Raw genomic sequence first — 20,638 nt, 5'->3', positions numbered from 1 at the left:
TGTTAGCATTTTAGTCTGTGTGTAGTTTAGTTTTATAAGCCTTTCTTTTAGTCTTTTCATCTGTATAACTGGTCAAGTTAGAAAAGCTTTTTACTGCCTACTCATTGTGTGTTCTCTCTATATAATTTATGTTACAACCCAACACAACAAACTTAGTCATACTCAAGTAAAAACAGTGCTAATATTATTAAAATAAGCACAGAATACCATTTCCATTTTCATACGCAGTGACTAAGATATAGTCATCCTATCACAATGAGCCATACTGAGTTATTAGCATAAATAAAATGCGTTTAGCAAACATTCATAATTACCTTATCACCATCTTCATTATAAAATAATACAAGGTCCTTTTTGCTTTAACAGTTAAGGAGCAATATGTTTAGAAACTGTCATAATCATAGGAGTTATGTACATTTACTATATCAATATAGTTGTCAAGCAAATTTGTAATAGTCAAATAATATAATACTAAATTTCAGTTTATATTTGACTTCTTTTTTTACAACTGACTTCTTTCTGCGTCACTCATAACTAATCTCTTAACAAGTTGTCTCCTTTTACATCAAGTCAATGCTTTATTTGAAAACTATTTCCATAATTTCTATAAACATCTCCCACCAAATTATGTCATATAAATTCTATCTCAGAATCTTCTTACTATATCCACTCTTAGAATATTCCCATTTTTTCTACATTTTATTCTGGCTTCTTTTGACACACATGTACTCACCAGATTATCTTATTTACTTTCACAGTTTTCATCAACATCTACAAAACTTTGTTTTAATTTCTACCCATGTATTTAGTTTTGATCACCACCAATTTTTAGGCCCTACTCTGTGCCAAGAATTATTTATGATAGACATTTAGAATTATTTTTCCATGTAATCTTAACACACATAGCCTCCTTTGCAGATGTGAAACAGGAAGCTCATACAAGCTACCTGAGTTGCCCGAGATCACACAGATAGTAAACAGAAATGCTGATTACAATTCACATCCAATTCTGCCACAGAGATATTATCTGATCCATATATCCTGTTCTACATAGGTGGGTCTGTCAAAATAAGATCTTGAACCATGTTAGAGATACAAAACACAGAACATTAACACTGAGATAATAGATTATTGACCTAGTCATCCTGCTATAAGTGAAGTAGATGTCAACAGTTGTGTGATTTGAAGTGATCTGAAGTTGTGTGATTTGCATCAGTTTTACAGGTTTTTCTCTTTTTTTTTAATAACAATTCTGACATTGAATAATCAGTAAAATGATTCAAAGAGTAGGAGAGGGTATGGTATAATTTGTAAGCAAAAACATTTTTAAGGTCTTAGAGGTGGGATTGACCTTTTCTAAACTCAGTTATAATGTGTAAATAATGACACAAGAACACTAACTACAAAAATTGACAGTTCAAACTTTTTAGCAAATTTTTAAATCACTGATTATTAAATTCAGCTTTAGAAATAGTGGTTAATGCATTAGAATATGGAGTTAACTTTCTGTATCTTTGAGTTCATGAATACAGGGCTACAAATCAAATATATTAGAAAAAAATGCATTTGTAATGAAATATGTAGACTTTTTAACATATCATTGTCCCTTAACAGTAAAGTCTTAAATCTTGCTTAGTTGTTATGTATTGCTAAATAAAATATCTGGGGGAGTTGTATAGGTTCTATACAAATGTTTCCATTCTTTTTTTTTTCATTTTTTTAAAAATGTATTTATATTTTTATAAATTATAGTATGTCAGCATCCAGCTAGACCAGCACCTTTTGTTGAAGATGCTGTCTCTTTTTTCATTGTATGGTTTTGGCTTGTCAGAAATCAAGTTTCCATAGGTGTGTGGGTTCATTTCTGGATCTTCTACTTGATTCCATTGATCCACCATTCTGTTTCTGTGCTATTACCATGCAGTTTTTATTACTATTGCTTCGTAGTACAACCTGAGATCAGGGATGATCTTTTGTTGTGCAGCATTGTTTTAGCAATTCTGGGATTCTTCTTTTTTCATATGAAATTGAGAATTTTTCTTTCAAGGTCTGTAAAAAGTTGTGTTGGTATTTTGATGGGAATTGCATCGAATCTGTAGATTGCTTTTGGCAGGATGCCCATTTTCACAATGTTAATCCTATGATCCATGAGCATGGGAGATCTTTCCATCTTCTGATATCTTCTTCACTTTCTTTCTTCAGAGACTTGGAAGTTTTTTTCAAACAGGTCTTTCACATGCTTGGTTAGAGTCACACCAAGGTACTTTATGTTATTAGTGGCTATTGTGAAGGGTGTTATTTCCCTTGTTTCTCTCTTAGCAGTTTTGCCTTTGGTATACAGGAGGGCTTCTGAATTTTTGAGTTACTTTTGTATCCAGCCACTTTGCTGAAGTGTTTATCAGCTGAAGGAGTTTTCTGGTTGAATTTTTGGGGTTACTTGTGTACTATCATGTCATCTGCAAATAGTGATACTTTGACTTCTTCCTTTGTTTTGTATCCCCCTTGATATCCTTTACTTGTCTTATTGCTCTAGCTAGGACTTCACATGTTTACATTCTTAGATGAGGGTCTTAAGCAGCTTCAGACTTTCTGTCCTATGGGAATTTTGTAATATAGTTACAAAACCCAAAGAATGAATAAGATACAAATGAAGTCTCAATTGGTAGTTCATCTTCATGTTATTTAATATTGGGGTCTTCTCTAAACATGTAAAATCATTAGAATGAATTAAAAAAATAATTTGGAAATAGTTAAGATTTTTGTTACCTCTTCTAAGCTAAAATGCTTTTGGTGATGATAGTATTTTTTTTATATTAATTACTTTGTATCCCATCTGTAGCCCCTTTCCTCATTCCCTCCCAATCCCACCCTCTTTCCCTCATCTCCTCCCTGCCCCTCTCTAAGTCCACTGGTAGGGGAAGTTCTCCTCCTCTTCCATCTGACCCTAGATTATCAGGTCTCCCTAGGACTGGCTGCAATATCTTCCTCTGTGGCCTAGCTAGGCTGCTTCTCCCACATGGGTTGGAGAGGTCAAAGAGCTAACCACAGAGTTCATGCCAGAGACAGTCCCTGTTCTCCTTACTAGGGTACCCAATTGGACAATGAGCTGCCATGGGCTACGTCCAAGCAGGGGTTCTAGGTTATATCTATGCATAGTCCTTGGTTGGAGACTCAGTCTCAGAAAAGACCCCTGTGCCAGACATATTTGGTCCTAGTGGCACTCACATCCTCTCCAGGTCTTACTAACTCCCTCTTTCATATGATTCTCAGCACTCTGCCCAAAGTTTGGCCAAGTCTCAGTATCTGCTTTGATACACTGCTAGGTAGAGTCTTTCAGAGGCCCTCTGTGATAGGCTCCTATCCTGCTTCTCGTTTTCTCCTACTTCCACCTTCCATCCCACTTGTCTTTTATAAGTAAGGATTGATCATCTTACCCCGGGTCCTCCTTCTTGTTTAGCTTCTTTAGGTGTACAGATTTTAGTATGTTTATCCTATCTTATAGGTCTAGTATCCACTTATAAATGAGTATATACCATGTGTGTCATTCTGCTTGAGGGATACCTCACTCAGGATGATCTTTTCTAGGTCCCACCATTTGCCTGCAAATTTCATGATTTCCTTGTTTTTATTTGCTGAGTAGTATTCCATTGTGTAAAAGTACCACAATTTCTATATCCATTCCTCCATTGAGGGACATCTGGATTGTTTCCAAGTTCTGGCTATTACAATAAAGCTGCTACAAACATGGTTAAGCAAATGTCCTTGTTGTGTACTTGAGCATCTTTTGGATATATGCCTAGGAGTTGGTATGGCAGGATCTTGAGGAAGCACTATTCCTAATTGTCTGAAAAAGTGCCAGATTGATTTCCAAAGTTTACATTCCCACCAGCAATGGAGGAGGGTTCCTCTTTTCTCCACAACCTCTCCAGCATGTGTTGTCACTTGAGTTTTTGATCTTAGCCATTCTGATGGGTGTAAGGTGAAATCTCAGGGTTATTTTAATTTGCATCTTCCTGATGGCCAAGGACGTTGAACATTTCTTTAAGTGTTTCTCTGCCATTGTGCATTCCATTCCTCTACAGTGAATTCTCTGTTTAGCTCCATACCCCATTTTTTAATTGGATTGTTTGATTTGTTGCTTTTTAACTTATTTAGTTTTTTATATATTCTGGATATTTTTAAATTTTTATTTTTATTTTTTTCAACAGTGTACTGAAAAAGCTCTCTTGGGTTTGTCTCTCCATGGTGATACTGACCCATGCCTTGAAAACACTCCATAGAAATTGGGACTGGGAGTCTGAATATACATTGTTTATGTCAGCCTTAAAGGTAAAGTATTACTGTTCAGAAGACAGGAATATGTGATATTGCAAAACTTATTATTCCACCTTTAGGGAGACATTTAGCTCCATTTTAGTCAAGAAACAGTACATTGTTTTTATATAGTACATAACAACCAAACTTCATAAGTACTACTTGATTATATGTCCAAAAGATATATAAATAGTTTTGTATTATACTAAATGTACTTGAAAATCATATGGTTAAATACTTAAGTATAAAACTGTATCTTCTTAGTTTTTAGAGTGCACATTTTTTTAATCTTTCAATATGTTAGCAGCAAGATAAGTCATATAGGATATGACATCTTATAGTTAAATAGTAGCTTAGTTGTTGTTAATGGTACATAAAATCATGAGTTTTATAATCAGTGCATCATTTATTCAGTGAGATGAAATCCACAACAAAAATGTCCCCCCACTGTGTGAAGAAGTATCATTGGTTCAACACTGTTAGGAATGATGCTGGTAAGCAGAGGATTATTTTTTTTTTTCAATGCAGTTTATTCAGGAACCTTGAACAATCATCTGACGCAGAGGATTATTTTTAAAAGATACACACACACATATATATACTTTTTTAAAGTTATCAATAGAATTTTTTCCAAACACTCTCTCTCCCATCCTTTACAAATCTCTAAACTAAATTTTTGACTACTTTTTTTTTTTTAATTATGTATATCTGCAGAAATCTGTATCTGAATGTGTATATGTGAATTCAGGTGCTCACTGAGGTGTTGGATTCCCCCGAAGCTGGAGTTTAACACAGCTATCATCTGCCTGATATGTGTGCTAGGAACCAAACAGGTCCTGTGAGACCAGTCTGCTTTATACTGCTAACCCATTCCTCCAGCTCTCCTTTTTACTACTTCTTTATTTCCCATTACTTAGCTTTAGAATTTTCTGCTTCACTCCAGAAACCAATGGAATATCTTTTTTAGCGTCTTATATACTTTATATAAGTTATCTTTACACTTAAGATTGGATGGCCACACAGCTTTACTTCCCTCGTAGCTCTGTTGATAAGTGAAGCATCACCACCATGCTATTAATCCATATTTTTATATGTTAATGGTTTCCCATAATTATTAGGAATGTTGCTTGCCTGTATTCTCAGAACACTGATTAAAACCTACAGTTCCAATCACGATAGCTCCACTTTTGGCTATATATTGTATTCTACCCATCTGTGAATTCTCCACACACAGATGAATTTCACAACCTCAATCTCAGCATTTCCAGTTTCCTAGTAAACTACATATGTAGATTTAAATACGTCCCATCTAAAAATAAGGCATCAATACAGTCTCTTAAGTATATTCTCTTATCTCTGTACCTCTCTCATAAACACAGTACAAATACTACAGCAATAGTTTTCAAACAGGATTGTACTCTAATCAGATAAAACTTTGGGAACATTTCTGATACATAAGTGAATTCAAACTGTTGTGGCTTTATAGTATGTTAAAACCACAGTATGTTAAAGCAGTGGTTCTCGGCCTATGGGTTGCAACCCCTTTCTGGGTAAAATGACCCTTTCACAGGGGTTGTCTAAGACCATTGTAAAACACATATTTACATTATGATTCAGAACAATAGCAAAGTTACAGTTATGAAGTAGCAATGAAAATAATTATATGGTTGGGGTCACCATAACATAAGGAACTGTGTTAAGGGTCACAGCATTAGGAATGTTGAGAATCGCTGTGTTAGAGGAAAGGCAGAGTACATAGGCTGTTGTCTCATTTCTAGGAATATTTCCATAAAATATCCCATTCCTAATAGTTTACGAAACAAATATGTGAACTGTAAATTTTTGGATATTTGTTTGTTTGTTTTTCTGATTGTAGCTCATTCTGTTTTTATATGTGTTTTAGGTGAATAAAAACAATGCAAAATTGTGGAACAATGTGGGTCATGCTCTGGAGAATGAGAAGAACTTTGAGAGAGCTTTGAAATACTTCTTACAGGCGACCCATGTTCAGCCAGGTAAGCAGTGTTCATTAATAAGTTGAAGACTAGCTCATCTTCTACTGCTTTACTAACACTGTAGTTGTTAAATGGCACTATATCCATTAGAAGAATGAGGGGTGCAGGGTTTATTAAACTGAGTTCCAGGTTATTGAAGACATCATAGAACAAAATTTAAAAGCTATGATGCTAGGCAAAAGGAGAATGAGTGAATGAGAGTTTCTTTTAGGTGGGAAAAAGTCATATTTCAAGCATATACAGTATAGTTGAGAAAAGTAATAGTGCAGCTGTGGGGAGATAGACAGGATCTGCTACACGGGCTACAATACTTTTAGGACCTGGAATAAATTATAGCAACAAAGAAGACACAATGTGTAGACAATGCATAGGAGGTGGGTGAATAATATGGAGTAACCTGAAGTTGCCTTCTGTTTGCTTCTGTTTCCTCAGTGAAAGAGTAAAATCACCAGTAGAGAGTAAAGGAAAGGACAGTTGGAGATGTGTGAACAAGAAAGAATGCAAAATGGTCATGTAAGACAGTGCTTCATAAACTTCAATGTGCATAGAAATCTAGAGATCTTATTCTAGTGTGTATTCTGATACAGATTTAGATATAACGTGAAATTGTACATTTCTAGTAAGCTCTCATGATATATCCACATGAAGCAAAGCTAAACAGCTAGAAAAATATACAGTTGCCAATCGTTGTTAGCTCCCTGAATTAATACCTGAAAATTAAATCAATTGATATAGTTAAATATTTTTCTCCTCCTACTTTCCAGCTACTGTAATGAATTATTCTGTTAATAAAGATTAGAATGTTTTTCAGATGTGTTTTACTAAAGAAAAGACCAAGCAGTCAATTATAATAACAGTGTTTATACTCTAATATGATTCAAAAGGGATAAGAAAAGAGACAAGGTCAGTAGATACATCTGAAGAAATGTTGGTGTCTGAATAACTAGAATAGCAGTATTTTTCCGTAGAGTGCTCCTGACATTTCAAGTATGCAGAATTATTTACCAAAAGTTGTATGCAGCTACCAGTATCACCAGATGTCATCACTCTATTCTATTTAAAGAGAAGTAGAATGATTCCCATATTTTAACTATCCCACAAACAATGCAGGGGTGGACACTGTCTCAGTTTTCCCTACTTAGTAAAATTATGGTCTTTGAACTAAATGTTAAGGTAAGAAAGAAGTGAAATTTATTGAAAGAAAGAACATCCAGGCCACAGTGTTAAAAAATAGCATGCATATGCCAGGTGTAGCAGCACACTCCTTTAATTCCAGCACTTGGAATGCAATGCATCTCTGAGTTCGAAGCCAACATGGTCTACATAGTAAGTTCTACAACAGCCAGGGCTGTATGGAGAGACCCTGTTTGGAGAAAGAAGAAAAATTTATACATACGTACATTGCTGGAATTAAAGAATTTTGACAGTTGTAATGTTAGAGCCCAAAAGATCCAGGAGTATGAGCCAAATAAATGCTGGTCACTTTAACATAGATGTGAATAGATAGTTTAAGGGTCATCGGAGTTGAGTAATTTCTAAAAAGCACTGAGAATTATAATTAAAAACTACTCTTCCTCCAAGACCAGTGTTGTGCAGAATAAGAAACCCTCATAGTCACCACACTAAGAGGGACAGAGTAACTGTCATTAAGACAAAGCAAATTTCAATTAGAAAAGGGTGAAAAAAAAGTTATAGAAGTGTAACTGATTCTATTCTGTCTCCATTAACTTTTCATGTTTTGCTTGGAGCATGGGGGTGTGTCCTATGTTTCTTCTTTGATTTATGTATCTTTGTGAGGGTAAAATGTATTTTCCTCTTTCATCTGTCTTCTACCTTAACATACTTTTGTTGTCTGCACTAGTCTTTTACATCCAGCCTCATGGCCTTTCTTCCAAGCATCCTCCTTTCTAGCTAAGTAAATACACTTTGTTTGTAGGCCTCTTGCATTTTCTTTCTTACCTGTCCTGTGAGATACATGTGGACTTATTTCTTGTGTTACTGTTTCTAATCTAAGTCTTAGTTTGCTTGAAGTACTGGTTTATTTAAAACGTGGAGCTTCCTGCTGGCAACTTAAACATCTTACTCATGTTTTACATTTGCATCATCTCATTGGTCCTAGACACAAGCAAATTCATTAAATGTAATGATTCTAATTTACTTCTTTTTAGGTTCTTAGATTGTCATTCTAGGATTTTTATCATTTTTAAAAAGTTTTATTGCATTGTGTGTGTGTGTGGTCTGTGCTTGTGGCAATCGGAGGACAATTAAGAGAATCAGTCCTCTCCTTCAGTCTTGTGGGTCCAAAGGAATAAATTCAGGTTGCCAGGCTTGGCACCTTTATGAATGAGCCATCATGCCAGCTCAAATTATCACTTTTATATCACACACTGAATCTCAAACCTGCTCACTTTTAACTCTCTCACTTCTGTTGTTGAAGTAGTGATTTCTGTCTCAGCATTTTTGTAAAGCCTAAATCAAGTGCATGTGTGATGTGTCATTATGAGTGATCAGTTTTCCTTGTGTAAGCGGTGTATCACAGAATGTTGCCTGAGTAATGCCCCTTCAGTTTTCACATATATCTTTTTAAGCATACATCCTATATCTAGCCTAAATATGACTTCAAAGGTAAATTTTAATAAGTCATAGGCTAGGAAGCTAGATAGCATCCTTATAATTTCTTTAGCTTAAGGCACACAAACTTGGAAACCCTGAATATAGCATTCGTAGTGTGCTTTTTGACTTAAGCTATATAGCCATGCTCCTAGGGTCACTTGGCAGGTAGAATAGTGTGATATTTCTAGATATTACATATGATATGGTGACATGATATTAATAGATACTGCAGAAAGTAACAGAATGACAGAATCTTGTATAGGTTTAGCAATAGATTAGGGGCTTGGGCTATGTGGGAGAGCTGTGCAGAGTGTGCAAGGCTATTTACTGTTGAAGTTTCCTGGATGACAATCATTTAAGATTTTCTTTGACTGTGCCACATGTGCCTAATTTCTGTTTGGAAAGAATGCTCCTAGGCAAGTAGAAGGATATCTTAATACTCTTGTCTCTGATTGCTTTTTTACTTCAGTAATAAAAATAGGAATAAATTTCTTTCTTTAGGATCCTCAGTGTCTTTGATTAACCAACTCAAAATATACCAAAGAAATATATCTGCTATAAGGTACAGAAGATACTTAAAAATTACTTATAAATACACACAAAATGTACTAGTGTGTGTTCATGTCTTCTAAAATTATAATTAAAACATGAAAATATAAAGCATAGAGTTTAGAACTAATGGCTAGAGAACGGCTCTCGAGGAACTATCATTTGGCAGAGAATAAAATGACATTGAATTACTTGTAAGTATAAATAATTGAAGATAATTTTGAGGAACACTGTCTGTGCAAAGAATAGCAAAAAGAAGCAACCTTTGAAAATCTAAACGGTTTTATGTATTTGTACCCATAAGACCATTCCCACCAAGGTTATGAAAATATCCATCTGTGTCCCAAGTCTTTCTCTCCCTTTATAATTCTTCCCACCCTTTCCCCCAAATAAAACAGATCTGCTTTCAGTTAATATATGTGTCTTCGCTTTTTCTAAAACTGTGTGTAGACAGAATCACCCTCTATGGACTCATGTTTTTTTCTGGATTTCTTGCTGTGGATAATTATTTTGATACTCATCAATGTTGTTCACAAATTTAAATTAAAAAAAAAAAAGAAAAACAAAACCTTCATGTGGCTGAGTCACACTTTTTCATGTGGATATACCACTTTGTCCAGCCATTTATCTACTCATGAACTGTTGGATCATTTGCAGTTCAGCATTATTAGAAGCAAAATTGTTAGGGACATTCATTTCTCAAAATGAAGTCCTCTGACAGTTTTTATGCAGTGCACTCAGTTGAAACATAAAGAACATCATATAGCAAGATCTTAGGACTGTTGCTCTCCTCCTAGGGGAATGCCCAAGGTATATATGCTTGGCCCCTATATGTCCTGGGAGTTGCACTCAGAGAACTACTATTCCACAATTACAAAAGCATCGGTGTTGCAGGCAAGTAGTAATCATAATTGGAATTCTGTCGTGTCTGTTAGATATTGATGTTGAGTAAAACCTGTCTGGTTTTAGGTCTTCCTTCCTTTCATCTTTATTTCAAACCTTTGAAACAATTATTAGTGTTATATCTTTTTTAACTATTATATAATTAACCCTCATCCTTTTTAAAGATGCATATTTCTTCTCCCACTAAATAAATTTACTGTGTATTTTATTTTCCTTATCAGGAAATGAGATACAAATTCTTGATCTTGACATTCAGATCTTAACATAACCATAACAGATCTTTAAATAAATGGTGTAAGAATGAATTATGATTTAAGACAGTTACCACACTTCTTATGTCAACCCACCAACCTAACATTCCACTCTGATCACATTTGCAAAATTTTCTCTTAATCACAAGTTTTTCCATTTCTTAGCTGTAATTCTACCATGGTGCATATTTGTTTGTTAAATCCGTGTCCTAATTACAGAACTTACCATAGTCATTTCACCTGTAGAGTTGAGCTGTATATTTGTAATAAATTCTAGAGTTATGAGATTAAGGAGACAGAAACAAACTGTATATGGTAGAGTAAAAATGTAGTAAAGAAATCCATTGCCTTTATCTCTCTTGCCCTAAACCTTCAAAGATGCACTCAGCATTTCCCGTCTTGTGTGCCCTGCACGCAGTGTTCCTCCAGTCATGGCAGTGCACGCTACAAGTTGTTTGAGAAGAACTTCACAGAAAGAGAGGGACAGTCCTCTTGCTCTTGGTCTCTTGCTGGTTTCTGAGAGCTGCCTTCTCAATACTTACAATGAATAATGCCCAGGATATTTGCCAATAAATGTTCTGTTTTGTTTTAGATGACATCGGTGCCCACATGAATGTCGGAAGAACTTACAAAAATTTAAACAGAACTAAAGAAGCTGAAGAATCTTATATGTTGGCCAAGTCACTAATGCCTCAGGTACGATGCCTTTTTTTATTTACTGTGTCATGTCCATACAAACGAATTTGCTTACTCCACTGATATAAATATACCCCCCACTCTTTCGTTCCTGGTTAAACATAATTTCTTGTTCAACTGATTTTTTTAATTACTTGTATTGTTCACATGTAAATGCTGAATCTTAGGACATAAATGTCTGATATTGATAATGAATTATCATAAATCACTGAATGAAGAAAATTTTATTTATTTACTTCAAAGAGTACATTCAAAAGTAGTCCTATCAGAGAAATTGAAACAAGCGGTAAAGCAATAGGCACACCACTGCTGGTCTGTTGTACTGATCGGTTGTTGCAGTGATGTAGGTGTAAGGGCATTAGATATATAGTACCAAAGATCTCTATTTATATTATGTGTAATACTTAACTTGAATTATTAAATATAGCATTTTATTTTCCAACTTCACTAAACAAGATTTTAGCATGACACTGAAATAGAACTAGCTGCCCTACTATTGCAGCCAGGAGGTAAATAACTTTCTTTACAGAATTACAGTTAATAAAGTGTACAATTGGACTGAAATGAAATCTAATTGTGTTGTAGAATATGAGACCTTGACCTCTAAAAGTTCTGGTTTATCTAACTGACTACAAAGATAAGTGTAAAACAGGAGCCAGAAATAATTCATAGCTGGCATGAATGAAAACAATATATGTCTTTCAGTGTCAAAAATTATATTTATATTTCAGATGTTTGTAAGTGCTTGCTTGTGTGTCTGTGTGTGTTTTATTTGACAGGCTCTCAATGTAGACAAGCTGGCCTCTAACTCACAGGACTCCATCTGCCTCTCTAGTGCTCGGATTAAAGGCACGTGCAACCATGCTTGCTTGCTTTTCATTTTTATGATTTATTTTGTTATATTAGTAAAACTCAACAAAACCGTAGGTTCTGTGTTTCTTGAAATAAGCCACTAGGAAAACTAACTTGTTACTTTTATTTGCTACTATACTATCAAATACACAAACATGTTTTTCTCCTAAACAGATTATTCCTGGTAAGAAATATGCAGCCAGAATTGCCCCTAATCACCTGAATGTTTATATCAATCTGGCCAACCTCATCCGAGCAAATGAGTCCCGCCTGGAGGAAGCAGATCAGCTATACCGACAGGCAATAAGCATGAGGCCAGACTTCAAGCAGGCGTACATTAGCAGGTATCATAGTTCACTTTAGAAGTTACCACTGTAGCATTGAAGCTGTATCTGCATGTGTTTTTCAACTAAGTTACCATTACAGATAGTAGACTGACAGGCGAACTTGAGTAATTTAAAATTGACAAAAAAATCATTACAATAGCTGAAGGAGGTTTATATGAAAGAGTTCTAGAAGTAGCTCCGTTTTAGTTCCATTTTGTCTTGTAAACAATATTAGTCAATTTCAATCAGTGTCTTTCTGTCTCTGCCACCTTTCCACAAAATAGACTTCTTGTTTGACAGGAAAGAAAAAAAAATTGTCTGACATCACATTAATATTTTTGTATATTCTCATGAAAATGTTACCACTTTTACACTTAAGGGATATTGAATGTTAAACTATATTTTATATACTAAACATGAAGCTCATCATAATTTTAACTTTCTCTGAGAAAAAATGTATTCTGAATTTAACTTTCTGGGATTAAAAAAATTTATTCCTAAACTGTGTATTGTATTTTTCCCTCATCCAGGAGTCACTGTGTCATACATTATTCCATAAGACTGTCAGTAAACTCTGCCTTAAAATAATAACTGTGGTCTCATGCCTAGACGTTGCTGTATTTATCTTAGTAAAATTAACTTCACTCATTTTAAGCAAAATAACTTTTTTAAAGTTCTCAAACTCCAAAATGGAACTAGAAAGATAGACAATGATAGACAACTTTTTTTTCTGTTGTGTTCCTGAAAGCTACCTGCAGGTGGCACAAGTGCTCTCCTAACTAACCATTTGGAAATTCCATTTATTTATCTAGCCATTCATTCGTTTACTTACTTGCTTACTTTTACTTTGAATGGTCATTCTATAACAATACTTTGAAGGAGACTTTGAAGCTAATATATGTTCAGACTCCAAATTTCTAAAGTCTCTGCGAACCAGCACAGTAAGACTTACATCAGATTTAAAGGCCAGAAATTCCCAATAACAATCTTATCTTTTTCAAGTGCGCCAATGTTATCATCTGATGTACTGATCTGCCGCTGTAATTAGCTGCTGTGTCTCCCAGCAGTCTAGTTGTCTTCTTGTAAGATTTATCCATGAGCCCATTTCCTCTGTCACCCTTTTTTGATTATTCCTCCACATTTACCATCCAAAGTTGCATAAGGACTTTTCTTCTATAATATCTGAAGGTATATTCAATTAGATTTGCTGAAATGTAGTTCAGATTTGAGGCTAGTTTCACAGACTTTTTTAGTCTAAAATGGTATTTCTAAAGAAGCATAGTAAGACTGTAATGTAACCTTTCTATTTGTTTCACACAGGGGAGAGTTGCTTTTAAAAATGAATAAACCTCTGAAAGCAAAGGAAGCATATCTTAAAGCACTAGAGCTGGACAGAAATAATGCAGATCTGTGGTATAACTTGGCAATTGTCTATATTGAACTTAAAGAACCAAATGAAGCCCTGAAGAACTTTAATCGGGCTTTGGAACTAAACCCCAAACATAAGCTAGCACTGTTCAATTCTGCTATTTTAATGCAAGAATCAGGTAAGTTTCCTGAAAACATGTCTCTGTTTAATCAATTTGAAAATTGCAAAACCCATAACAAATATCTTATAGACAGGTTGTTTACACCAGAACATTGTACATTGTATTATAAGTTGTACATTGGACAACTTATAATAAGAATATTTAAAATACTGGACATTAAGTTCTTTCAAGTGACACAAAGAGACATATGTGGCAGTGTTGCTTGTTCATTTTTCTACCGTGTGTTAACCAGCTTTTCAGGTACTCTCTCAACTAGACCCTAACTAGTATACAGTCATTTTTGTGGTTTTTGTTTACCAAGACACGTTTTCTCTGTATAACCGTGGCTGTCCTGGACTCACTTTGTAGACCAAGCTGGCCTCGAACTCAGAAATCTGCCTGCCTTTGCTTCCCAAAGTGCTGGGATTATAGGTGTGCACCACCATACCTGGCTCTACAATATCATTTTATTTATATAAACATAATAAAACTACTTGTATAGTAAATATAAAGTCCAAATAGTTAAAAAAAAAATGTGAAAAAATATTTGCAACTATGCTTAAGGATCCCAGAGCATAGTTTACCATAACATACAAGAAAATTCTCTGTGTATCTATATATATTTAGTTTTAAAATATCATTGTAATTTCTCGTATTTTGTATAACTTAGTAAATTAAGATCAATCACAATAAATACATGTTTTTAAGCCATATTTTATATATGAATACTTTCCTTCACAAGACAGCATAAATGATTTGCAGTGTTAATTTTTAGCTTGAAAACATCTTTATATATTCTACATATGGATTGAATTTGTATCTTCAAAATTTTACAGAAGTTAAAGAACCATAAAATTAGAAATATTTTGTAGCTTAAGTGGACCTTATGTTCCCAAATCTTCTATTTAAAAGGCTAGCTAACTAGGCCAAAAAGGCCTACTGAGTACCCCAAATACATATAGGTACTAGATAGTAACTCACCTAAGAGCCTATTGATTTATTTTCAGGTTTTTCTTATTGATCATACATAAAGCAATATAAAGAGACATTTATGTTTTATATTCAAGAAATACAAACTTGAAAACTAGTATTTTTTGTAATCTTAATAATTATGAAAAATGCTCATTATCCAACCCACATTCTCATCTAAATGTATGATGATATGGCACTTACCCATAATCCCAGTACTCAGGGAGGCAGAGGCAGGTGGATCTATGTGAGTTCGAGGCGTCAGCCTCATTTACTAAGAGTCTATCTCGAAAAACAACAACAACAACAAAAATTCTATTATTTATTACAGTTTATTCACTTTGTATCCCAGCTGTAGCCCCCTCCCTCATCTCCTCCCAGTCCCACCCTCCTTCCCTCTTCTCTCTCTATGCCCCTCCCCAAGTCCACAGATAGGGGAGGTCCTCCTCCCCTTCTGTCTGACCCCAGTCTGTCAGGTCTACTTAGGCCTGGCTGTATTGTCTTCCTCTGTGGCCTGGCAGTTTTATACTTAATAGTGTATTTTTGTCATGAAACTTCCTAAATGTTCTTAGCTGTCATACAAAAAAAAAAAAAAAAAAAAAGTCTGACTTGGATCTTCATAGTTTTTGTAATACTTGCTGAGCTTTTATGTATGTACTCACATATGTTAGGTTGACCCACAAATATTGTGTTTTCTGGCTGTGAAAAGTGTGTTCTTAATTGTTATTGAAAGCCAGAAACACCCAGCTAACAGAATATGTAAATGTTACTTCCTCACCTTCCATGGGGAAGGACTTCCTGGCAGACAGAGACACAAATGGAGATGCTGCCAGAAATGGATGGACATGGAAGGGAAACTGTGTGGTAGCTGGAAAGCTGGCAGTGAAAACCACAAGGAGGGACACAATGCCAGAGAAGTTAAGTTAGTAGCTAGCTGAGAGACTGCCCCAGCTAAGAGGCCAACAGTTTTAAACTATATTAATGTTCTGTGTCTTAATAAAACCTCATGCAGCATCTGCAAAAGCCTGAGAGAAATTTGCCCAGAGAAATTAGAGTACTTGTTTGGTTTATAAACACAAAATACTAACAGAACTGTGATTGAATACACATCTATCGAAATCCTGTGTCTTATCCTCTTACCTATTCTTCCTCTCTCATGCCCTATAAGATGCCAAACTAAAGAAATTTCTTTGTGCCTGAAGTACTGATTGAAAAGGAAATGAACTTACAATTTGAGTGTTTCATGCACTTTGTTTTCCCTATGAAGAAATAGGTATTTGTTTTCTACTTTTTATTTAGGTACAGGAATAAGTTGCTTTGCTGCTGTAGTTTGTAATATAAGAAAACACCTGAAAAGGATTCATTGATAATTTATTACCTTTACATAAAATTATTTTTAGGTGAAGTTAAACTCAGACCTGAAGCTAGAAAACGGCTTCTAAACTACATTAATGAAGAGCCACAAGATGCTAATGGCTATTTCAATTTGGGCATGCTAGCCATGGATGACAAAAAGGATTCTGAAGCTGAGATTTGGATGAAGAAAGCCATCAAATTACAACCTGACTTCAGAAGTGCTTTGTTTAACCTGGCGCTCCTGTATTCACAAACTGCTAAGGAGTTAAAGGCATTACCAATTTTAGAAGAGCTGCTCAGATACTATCCTGACCATACCAAGGGTCTCATTTTAAAAGGAGATATTCTGATGAACCAAAAGAAGGATATACCTGGAGCCAAAAAGTGTTTTGAAAAGATCCTAGAAATGGATCCAAGCAATGTGCAAGGAAAGCATAATCTTTGTGTTGTATACTTTGAAGAGAAGGATTTACTAAAAGCTGAAAGATGCCTGGTTGAAACATTGGCGTTAGCACCTCATGAAGAATATATTCAACGCCATTTGAGTATAGTCAGGGATAAAATTTCCTCTTCTGGTATTGTGGAACAGCCACTGTCCCCAGTTGATAAGACTTCAGGTATAGAAAAAAGAGATGAAATCCCTTCTGAGGATGTAAAAGAAACCAGAAGTGCATCCAGACCGACACAAACCATAAAAACAAATGATCATGAAAACTTGAAATCCAACAAGCAATCAATAAAAAATGCAGACAAAGAGGCCCCCCATAAAACAACAAAAGACATTAAAGAAATTGAAAAGAAAAGAGTTGCTGCTTTGAAAAGGCTGGAAGAGATTGAGCGTATTTTAAATGGAGAATAATACTATTCTGTAATATGTAACAGTATCAAAGACCTTCAGTCTATATCATGTGTTTGCATGTACTAGAAACTAAAAAATGTTAAGAATATATATTGGTTTTTAGAAACTGCATAAGATCCTCTATATAGGATCAAACAAGATTTTCATTGAAGACCTATCTGCTCCAAAATATATGTTGTATAAGATAGGGCACACATTTTAATTCGGTTGACTATAGGAGAAATCTCAAATTCCAGGTGACAAACTTGAACCTTTATTATAAAAGGAAAAAGTTGGAATTCTTTGAAGGGAGTGCGGGAGTTGGCAGATCTGTCTACTAATCAAAATTGAAATATTATGTGGTGTCAAGGATGAACCGTTGGAGATAAATCCAGTATGTACTGGGTTTGTGAATTCATTTATTAGCTCTTTTCTCATTTTCTGTACCACTTCAGATCCTGCAGTGGATTGCTATTCATTGAAGACATTCTTTTTCCTTCAGTAATTCTTCTTGTAGACCATGGGACATTGTACTACAAATGCATACTGTTATATTATGTGTTTTTTGATTGACGTTTAGAATGAATGGTAGAAGAAACATTTTAAAGTAAATCATGAGATATTAGCTTAGGAGTTCATTCACATAACTGCGTACTTATACTTCACTCTAAACTGTAATCATTAAGCAGGTAAAATTTTCTCCATATAGACGCCTTGTGGTGCTAATACTGTTTTTTCTCTTTTTTTACACTGAGTATTCTGACATGAGCTACATAATCATGACTACTCATTGACTTTTGCTCCCCAGAGTGTTCTCTTTCTTGACATATCATCATACTGAAACGTCCTAGACATTCTTACCTTACACTTTAAAGTAATTAAAGTATAGTCATCTCTTTCATCGTAGTCTCTCTGGTCTTAACTTAAAATCCGTTTTCTGTTTCCAAAAGCATGCATTAATTATTCTTAGATGCCTAAACCACTATGGTCAGTTTTGTTTAACTGAAGGCAAAACAATGTGACATTTATTTTTAAACACTAAATTCTTGATGTGTTATGGTCTATAGTTTATTAAGTATTTATTTTAACTACTGATCTTTCATCAGAATTTTAAACTTTTAGTTTAAATTGTTAGTTCCCTTGAGTTAACTAATCTCTAATTATATATGTCTTAGAAACCATGCTTCTGTAATGTTTTCTAAGAAATCTTGTATAAATAGGTCACAAGAAACATGTTCTGCCTTAAAGACCCATTCCTTTTAGTTTCCCAGAAGATCTGACATAGATTTTTTTTTTTAAGATAATTTAACTCCAGCACTGATGCCAGTGGGTTTTAGTTCTTGACCCAGGAGATTTTGTTAAACATCAAAGCAATATTTTCGTTTCAGTTCTTAGAGTATAGCTTTGTGACTTCAGATATGAAGTGAAGAATACCTCATATATTATGACTTGAAAATGAAGTTGTTGTTCTGTCTATGTAGGTTTTGCTTGTAATCACTACAGTTAAAATTCTAAATGGAGGACAGTTCAGTAAGCAAAGTCAAAGGAAACCTTTTACAACAGCAAACATAATAAAAGTTTGAGAACTATTTTATTAAATTTATATAGCTAGTCAAGTGATAAGGATAAATATTAATATTATCCAATAATTTTTATATAAAATTCTTTTATTAGCACTCATAAGAATGTCTGTCACAAAGAAAGTACTCATACTTGAATTTTAATTTATTCAGATCAAATCCATCTTGAGTAGCAATTATTAATTATTACCAATCAATGAAGCCCAATCTAATTTTATAGGAAAATTTGGAAGCATTCTCACCCATCCCATAACAATGAAATATAATTTCTAGGAAATTGACCATACTTCAGTTTTTCCAAAACTTCTTTGAGTGATTCTGTTTTGTAGTTAAGAGTTAAGGCTACTGCTCTAAATTCATTCAGGAAAGTTTCTTGATTTCTCTTGTGTTGACTTTGTAAATTAGTGATACAACCCAAATAAGTTTTGATGGCTTAAATCTCACTAAATAATATGTTCTAAGTAATATTTATTCCATGAAAATAGAAATAGTAAGTTTTATCAAGCTTTCTTATGCTCAAATTAATGTTTCTTACATGCATGAAGTTTTATTGAAGCTATTCAAATGAGAATGATATCTTCCCCCCAACCCCCCAGCTGCCTCAGAGTTGTGGGAATATTAGCATTTTTAAGCCCAATTACCTATCCTGTGGTTTAGTGCTTTGGATATCTGAATTAAAAAACAAACAAAAACAAAAGAAACAAGACAGAGCTTTGACAATCTTCAAGGAACTGTGTTATGTTTTTCTTCACTACACAGAAAGTGGAGTTAAATTCTGAATGCTCCTATTGTTGTTTTTGTTTCTGTTTAACATTTGAAATTAGGAATTTTCTCATTTTTCTACTGAGTAGCCCCACCCACCAACCCCGTCTTGGAGGCTAGGCCTTACAGTGCTGCCCAAACAGGTCCTGAACTCAAAATATCAAGTGATCCTACTCCAGCACCCTGTGTGACTGGAGTACTGGCGTCCACAGCCTTGTCCAGCCCCAGTGTGTGGTTTTCTGAAGTCAGTGACTTAGAGAATAAAATAGCTAAGTATATCACTTTTTAACCATTTTGTGTTTACTCTTCCTTATTTGGTATGTGAAGTACACAATTCTAATAAAACCTCATTGTCTTTTCTTTACATCTGAGTTTTCAATTTCATGTTATAGAATGCTTCTTCAAAGATGCTTTAATGAACACTATTAAGATTATATAGATTTGTATGTCAGTTTATACTTCAAAAATCCATATATTTGTCATATTTATTTTTTTATTTGCATGACCAAATGATATTTAAAATGAGCCCCTTCCCCCAAATGTCTGATAATTGATAAAACTTTTCTCTCCAACCCACATTAAGGGTTCATTAAAAAGTAGTTTTAAAATGTATGCATTTTATATTACTATGCTGTTTGTGTATCACATTTCTAAATATTCATTATTAAATTGTTACTTTTTAAAACTTTAAACCTGATTGCCTTTTAATGTTAAATGAAATGCAAAACTTTGTATATAATAGGTCTGCCTACAGAAAGAAAGGAATGAGCTGGCATGTAATTTTGTTAGAAGTGAACTGTGAAAAGCATACATTATAGTTCCTAATAACGACATACTTTTAACTATTGGTGAAAGAACCCAAAATAAGAAAATAAAAAGGCTAAACTCAAGCTTGGACTTTTATATACTTCTGTATCTGTCCAGGTTCAAATCCATGTATAGGGAATCCATATATTGTTAATAAAAAGCAGAGAGGGAAGATGCTAGCCACTTTCTTGCCACTAAGAACAATAAGAGTCACAAAGATTAGAATCCAGGTGGGAGAAGAGGTCTTAGAAGAGCTAATTTTGGGTACAGTTTTTCTT

General features: G+C 34.4%; 1 protein-coding gene across 1 annotated transcript in view; it reads left to right on the top strand.

Annotated features, from left to right (window-relative positions):
• The window catches only part of Tmtc3 (transmembrane O-mannosyltransferase targeting cadherins 3), a 44,465-nt gene extending 24,220 nt beyond the window's left edge, over positions 1-20,245 (top strand). The window contains exons 9-14 of the mRNA XM_060377964.1: positions 4,209-4,329; positions 6,218-6,329; positions 11,238-11,341; positions 12,368-12,537; positions 13,840-14,066; positions 16,418-20,245. Coding sequence (XP_060233947.1) covers positions 4,209-4,329; positions 6,218-6,329; positions 11,238-11,341; positions 12,368-12,537; positions 13,840-14,066; positions 16,418-17,232 — 1,549 coding nt within the window. The 3' untranslated portion in view covers positions 17,233-20,245. The remainder of the gene's footprint in view (positions 1-4,208; positions 4,330-6,217; positions 6,330-11,237; positions 11,342-12,367; positions 12,538-13,839; positions 14,067-16,417) is intronic.
• The last annotated feature ends 393 nt before the right edge of the window (positions 20,246-20,638 follow it).

This window comes from Meriones unguiculatus, chromosome 2 (assembly GCF_030254825.1).
Source record: "Meriones unguiculatus strain TT.TT164.6M chromosome 2, Bangor_MerUng_6.1, whole genome shotgun sequence".
NCBI lineage: Eukaryota > Metazoa > Chordata > Mammalia > Rodentia > Muridae > Meriones > Meriones unguiculatus.
The sequence above is the reverse complement of the archived record's forward strand: the minus strand, read 5'-3'. Positions and strand labels throughout refer to the sequence as shown.